General features: G+C 34.9%; 2 protein-coding genes across 2 annotated transcripts in view; one reads left to right on the plus strand and one right to left on the minus strand.

Moving 5' to 3' along the window:
* LOC135198419 (uncharacterized) overlaps positions 1-7,500 on the minus strand; it is a 422,470-nt gene that overhangs the window by 139,436 nt on the left and 275,534 nt on the right. The window lies entirely within an intron of this gene.
* LOC135198795 (apolipoprotein D-like) overlaps positions 6,378-7,500 on the plus strand; it is a 4,557-nt gene continuing 3,434 nt past the window's right edge. Inside the window, exons 1-2 of the mRNA XM_064226752.1 lie at positions 6,378-6,476; positions 7,298-7,420. Coding sequence (XP_064082822.1) covers positions 6,402-6,476; positions 7,298-7,420 — 198 coding nt within the window. The 5' untranslated portion in view covers positions 6,378-6,401. The remainder of the gene's footprint in view (positions 6,477-7,297; positions 7,421-7,500) is intronic.

Here is a 7,500-nt window from a genome sequence, read left to right on the forward strand (position 1 = left end):
TGAACTATGAAGGTTTAATATCAATTGTAACTACATCCTCCAACAAACGTCTTACAATCACTTACGAGCAGTGTTTGCACAGGCATTATCAGATTAAATTTGTACAATATATATATATATATATATATATATTTTTAGATATATATATATATTATTATATATATATATAACATATATATATATATATATATATATATATATATACTTTTATATATATAATATATATTATTATTATGATATAATATATATATATATATATATATATATATATATAATATATTGTACAAATTTAATCTGATAAGGCCTATGCAAACACTGCTCGTAAGTGATTGTAAGACGTTTGTTGGAGGATGTATTATAGTTACAGTTGATATTAAACCTTCATAGTTCATGTTGAATTAATTTTGTATAACTCGGAAATCCCGATTCTTATCATCTGGCAGATGACTTAGATCCTTTTCATATTTCGTTTTGTTGTAAGAATATATATGTCTTCTTTTCGTTTCCCACCGTTATTCCTACATTAAAAGGTGTCGGTTGCCTGATGCATCTTTTCCTTGTCTTCTATCAAAGGCATTTTCCTCCTCCAATCCTTTTCTCTCCATATCTTCCTTCACTTTATCTCGCCATCTAAGTCTCTGCCTCCCTCTCGATCTTCTTCTTATAACAGGTTTTTCCCAAGCCCTCTTCACTCCCTCCCCATCCTCCATCCTCAGCACATCCCCATACCATCTCAATCGTGCCTATATTATCACCTCTATAATCCTTACTAAGCTTGCCCTTCTTATTTCGTCATTTTCCAATCTTTCCAGCAGCGATATTCCCATAATCCACCTGAGCATTTTCATCTCTGTTCTTTTAAGCTATACTTCCCCTTTTCTTCTTAGAGGCTATGTTTCCGATCCATACATTAATATTGGTCTTATCACTATGGTGTATATCTTGACTTTCAGCTTGATTAGCATTTTCTCATCACATACTACTCCAGCTACCTCTCTCCACTTCCCCTATGCAGCTTTTATCCTACTGTCAACTTCAGTCTCACATCCTCCCTCTTGGCGTAAAGTAAATCCAAATCATTTAAACTTTCCCACCTGTTTCATAATCGAGTCTCTTCTTTCTTGTATTACTATTCTGCCTATATCTTCCATACTGCTCACCAAAACCTTATTTTGTTCACATCCACCTTTAAGCCACCCCTGTCTACAGATTCCAGCTACTCTCCAACCCTTCTCTGTAAGTCTTCCTCATTTATGGCACTAATCACCAGTTCATCGGCGTACAACAACTTCCACAGTTCTTCATTCCTGATCTCTTGATCTCTTCACTTAACACATCCATGACCAGCACAAACAAAAATGGGCTGATCCCTAGCGTAATCCAACACTAACTTCAAAGTTTTCTGTTTTCCCAACTACTGTTATTACTTTTGTGTTCGTTCTGTGATATATCATCTCGACCAGCCTAACCAACTTTTCTGGGATTTTCCTCTTCCCCAAACACTAAGGCATCACTTCTCTTGGGAGTGTACTGTATGCTTTCTCTAGGTCTATAAATGCACAAAAGAGCTCCTAGTTTCCCTCTAGCCTCTTTTCCTGTAGCTGTCTTGCTATGAAGATGGCATCCCCTATCCCTCTTCCTCCTGTAAATCTATACTGCTGTTTCCTAATCTTTCTAATCTCTCTTAATCTCTCATCCAGTATCCTCTCCAAAACTTTCAATTCATGCTCTGTTAGATTAATTTCCCTGTAGTTACTACAATCCATGACATCTTCCTTCTGCTTGTATATACATACCATTAGACTTTCCCCACACACATTTCTCTCATGTCTGCCCAGATGTTTTCCACTATGTTACCCCATCCGAATTCTACATTCACCCCCTCCAGCCATCTCTCTCTCAAAGGCCTCTTTAATTGCTACCCCTTTTCTCCTTAAAGGTCACAAATATTAATTATAGATCTCCTCTTTCTGTTCTTGGGTTTCCTACATCTCATTTTCAAACCCACCACCACCAACCTATGTTGTTTAACACACGCTTTTCCCAAGATCACTTTGCAGTTCACCACACTGCTTTTGTCGGCTCTTCTAACCAGGATGTAATCTATTTTGCTTTGCACTCCTCCGCTTTCATAAGTTATCAAGGATTTATCCAACTTTTGAAACCAAGTGTTCATACAGGCCAATTGAAAACTCTGAGCCATCTCCAATATATAATCCCCATCTTCATTTCGAATTCCAAACCCACGGCCTCCGTGTACCCCTTCATCCCCATCTCTTCTCTTCCTTACCCTGCCATTAATATCAGGTCCTATTATTAGTTTCTCCTTTTCTTTCACTGTTCTAATGGTAACTTCAAATTCCTGTTTAAATAATTCTTTCTCTTGCTCTTGGTACCCCGTCTGAGGAGCATATGTCGATATTATACTTACTACTTTGTCCCTTATTATTATTGGAGTCTTTAAAAGCCTGTCATTTACTCTTATTACCTCTACTACTTTTTCGTTACAGCTGTTAATTACTATAATTACAACTTCATTTCTTCCCTCTCGTAACCCGCTGTAATAGAGCTTATACCGATTCCCTATCTCTGAGTAACTCGATTCCTTAATGATTCAAGATATATAAAGAAAACAGTTAATAGAGAAATATAATAGAGAGGCTTTACTTTTCATCTTCAGACCCTCCAGGCGATTATCGCGTCCTGGACACGGATTACGAGACCTTCTCCTGCGTCTACACTTGTACGCAAAACGGACCTCTGATGGTAGGTATGAGGTGGAACATAACTTAAATTTGTAGGCAGCTTCAGTGATTAAGTAAACTCCAGAAGCTATATTGAAAATCACATTCGAGGGAGATGACAAGGCAAGGAAACTGTTTTCAGTGATATTGGTTAAACATTCATTCTTTTGATACGGTTCGTATTTTCACACTCCTAAGCATTAAAATGTTAAAAATATCAAAGATCAAAATAGGATTTTCTTCAAGGTATTTAGGCAAAACACACAGCAATGGGGTAAGCATTCTAGAAAGACTTTTGGTTTCAAAAGATTTACAAAAAACGTTAATTTTTAGTTTTAAGATTTTATATGATTTTGCATTGTCTTTTTTAGTATCTGAAGTATAAGCCATTTTTGGATAAAAAAAAATTTATGCAGAACTTGAAAAATATATACTTTAATCACCAACTTACTGGAAAGGCAATGAAAAATGATAAAAACCAAGGCAATGAAAAATGATTAAAAATAAAAGACTTCTTAATACCTGAACGAAGCTAGTAAGCCTGTCCGTTAACAGAAAAGAAACAGCTCGCTCTTGAAACTGACTAACTTTCGAGATTGCAATAAACGCATTTCCTCGTCTCCAACAGATCGAGTACGCCTGGTTGTTAACGAGGAACGTGATCGTAGACGAGGCCTTAGTTGAACGCGCCAACCAAGTGTTTACAAAGAACGGCATCGACGTCTCCAACTTCCATCCCACACACCAAGGCGACGATTGTCCTTACGCTGTCTAGAGAGGCTGGCTGATTGATTTCTTACCAGACTCTGGCATCGTGACGATCGTGGGAACCGAAGCTTGAAATAATGCATTCGGTTCAATGACTCATTTGCGATTTTATCTTGCTAGAAATATTGTTAAAGAATTGAATGGGGGAATTGCTTCCATACAATCTAAGCGTTTGCAAATTAGGTTTAGTTATCTTTGGTTCATATATTTTCCATATGTTTTTGGTCAATTAAGACTTGAATACACTTCTTTTGCAACGCTGCCATTTCCTGGTTATTCACCCACAGTTTATCATTTTTGTCAATAAACTGGCCCACTTAAAAATAATTATTAAAAAAATAAACACATTGATATCTGTCACATCAAAGTAGGATTGGAAACCAGGCATACCTGGTTCGGATGAGACCGACGCTAACCACTCGGCCACAAAGAAATCTTTTTCCGCGTTTGCGTATAAATATCTGTCGAATTAACGCAATTTTTCGAGAGCTGAAATAAACCCATCCTTACCGAGTTCGGTCGGCTGTTCTTGATCTTCTTCACTAGTTATTTTCTGCAGTGGTTCAAAAGTAGACTAAACAATCATAAATGAGAGAGAGAGAGAGAGAGAGAGAGAGAGAGAGAGAGAGAGAGAGAGAGAGAGAGATAATTTTAGACATCTTTTTGCTATCTATCACTAGAGGCAACAATTTTAAGGCCCTCTGAATATCATTAGTCATGAATGGGCTTTGTAATAATACTAATTAATTCAATGACGGTAACATCGAAAGGCAAAATGATGATTTATTATGATCAGTAAAATCATGGCAGTTGACATCGACGCTGCCATCGAATTGCAATCGTGCTACCAATTTCAATTTAACATTTTTGATTAAACTACAACTGACTAAAACCGTAATTGAATTCATGCAAACCTGCTCTTTTTGGGGCCAAAAAAATTGAAGAAAAAATTCCGGATAAATTAATAAAAAAACAAATTGAAAAGAATAAAGGGGAAAAGAAGCACATATATATGAAATTAGAGAAAACTGAGTGAATGATTAAAACTAAAGGTTCTGTAAATGAGTAAAACTAAGAAAAAAAATTAGAATTCTTGAAAAATCTAAATGTTGGTTAACAAAAAACTGAACAATTTTAAGAGGCAAAAAAATATTTGGAATTAAAGAAAAACCGTGGAAGTTTAACGAGGCAACATTTAGTCCATTTATCGTGAGTGAAGATAAACCATGCTAGTAATATTTCCCAATTACATATTAAAAATGAAACAAAGGAAAATGTTAAAAGTGTATAAGTTACACATAGACCCAAACTAAATTACACATAATAAAAACTCGATTACAGGAATACAGTTAACACCGAAGGTTAATTTAAAGTCGACGACATTAAGTATCAAATGTATCATGTTTTCGTTACAGTTATTTTGACCTTAATCAATCATAGAATCCAACATATTCACGGTGATTCCATCTTCAAATAATTCCATAAAACGACTAAGGTGTCTATCATTCTCTGAAACGCCCGAGTGAATGGACTTATTAAATATAAATGGGGCGCATATTCATACTGACTGTATATGTGCATAAAATCTTAATGAATTAATGCACATATATATGTATGCATACCTAATTATTATTCCAAAATGAACATACATTCATTTGGAAAAGTATAGAAAGACATTGACTTGTAAAACAACCTTAGACAACGAAGACAGGCCTTGAATTCAAAGAGAGAAAGAATAAGGGAGAAAATAGCAGATAAATAATGATAAATAATTGAACAGATAATCAACTACATCTTTGAGCAGTAATAACTAAAATCATTAAATAAGGGATACTCTAAATAAACGGAGATCAGGAAGACACTTTTTGAAGACTTTAGAAGGGAACTAGATCAAGCGAAGGATCTTAGCCAGTTAATATCAGATTTTCCACTAACATTAAGGGTACTGATTAACTTACTTGATTATCATTCCAAGAAATTTTTACGATAGAGAATTCCATCAAGTATTAACAGCATAGCACAAGAACGCAAAATCATAATTAGTTTGTGTATCCTTATGAGAGTAAATAATTCAGACAAGGAACCAAAATAAAATGTATGGGTAACAGACTCATCTAGAAATCAATTCTTAACTTCAGTATATAATTCCTTAAATATATTAAATGTAAAAATATCGCGATATAACAAACAAAACCCAACTAAAACGACTCATGATCTGACCTCCACCTTACTCGGGACGCGTGCAAGATTTTCCCCTCACGCATAAGTTGTAAACATTATATGCCTGAGTTTTAATGCAAATTAAAACGTGCTAAATTCTACGGTTAAATAGACCCTTGTTTAGCCAAAGAAAATGAAATAGATACGCTACATTTTATTGAAAATAATTTTCTGTACTGTTTAATATGCTTATTATGTATTTTTTTATATTTTCATTCTAATAAATAAATCATAAATATCCTAAAATTTCTGTATCTTTAACTCAACGCAAAGCCCCTGTTTCAGACCTTTTTAGACTCTTTTAGTTGGCTTTCCTATTATTATTATTATAATAATAATAATAATAATAATAATAATAATAATAATAATAATAATAATAATAATAATAATATGCTTTATTTCAGCTCGGGGCCATATACATTGAATATACAAAATACAGACAGTAACATACACAAAAAAGTAGTTTCTGGCCTTACTCCCTGAGTAAGCGAAAAATGACCCAATCACTAAAATGCTTGTAAGTTGTTCTATAACCCTCAAAGGGAAATCGTTAGGCATACAGAGTACTCAGCGGTCAATTTCTCACGCACTTGTTAGAGACACGTGATGCTTTTTAGTTCCCTCTCGATAAGTCATGTAAGTGGGTCGCGTGGCCTGATAAACAAAAGAATGAGCAGTCTTCGGGACCTATATATGAGCAAAACGTTGGTTCCAGACTTGAATTCATTCGAACTACGCACGAAGGTAAGAATTCAGGAAGGTTAGGTAGAAGGTAACTTCTTTTAGGACGGTTTAATTTTTTTTCTTTTAGCGATTTTGAAACAGTGTAATTGAGGATACTTTTTTCTTAATTTGTAATACACAAAGCTAATTGCCTTCATAAATGAATCAAGCAGAAAATTTTTGTTTTCTAATTCATGCGGATAACCACAAGGTTATTTTTTGCATATTGGCGTGCAATTGAATTTCCATCATCTGTTCAGTCTCAGTAAAAGGCAATAGTAAACAGAATCAAAATACAAATGTACATGAAACTGATCTGTTAATCTTCAGAATAAACAGTTATGTCAAAATAGATGGAAAAAAAGAAGCTATTGAAAACTACTCCATTCTCACTGACACCACTTCATGTTTATGCAACATCTACAGAAAAAGTATACCTTTCTATTTGTATCTTTAGACTAGAATTACCTCAGAGAGAATGGAAGGATAATATTTGAGGTGTTATTTATTACTTAACCTTTCTTTTCAGTCATTCTTTAAATTTCTCATTTAAATTTTCGATCGAGTTTGTCATCATACTCGCGCGAATCTTACCATTCAAGATTGAGTTACCAACAAATTAAGTAAAAAAAGGAAAGAGTAATATTGTAATTGGTTCAGCCTTAGGTACGATCTTAAAAGAAAGAATATAAAAATAACCTGAAATCGACAGAAGTATATAAAAAATCTCATTGATAACGATCGGTGGGGGAGGGGGGGGGGGGTGTGTGGGGGGTGGTATAATGGAAGAGGTCTGGGCAGAACCTTTCAGATTCGGAGTTAAGTGAACTCTTCTCTGGCAGATGTTGGCACTTCTGATCGCTGTGGGGACGCTGGCCAGTTGCACACGAGCCACGATCGTGGGGCATGCGGACATCGGTGTATGCCCGAATATTACAGAAAAATACGATTTTGACCCTGTTCCCGTGAGTAAAACAACCGGGGTTTTCGCAACAATAACAATAACAATATTAATAAATACACAAATACACGTACTACACACACG

The sequence above is a fragment of the Macrobrachium nipponense genome, chromosome 22 (assembly GCF_015104395.2).
Source record: "Macrobrachium nipponense isolate FS-2020 chromosome 22, ASM1510439v2, whole genome shotgun sequence".
NCBI lineage: Eukaryota > Metazoa > Arthropoda > Malacostraca > Decapoda > Palaemonidae > Macrobrachium > Macrobrachium nipponense.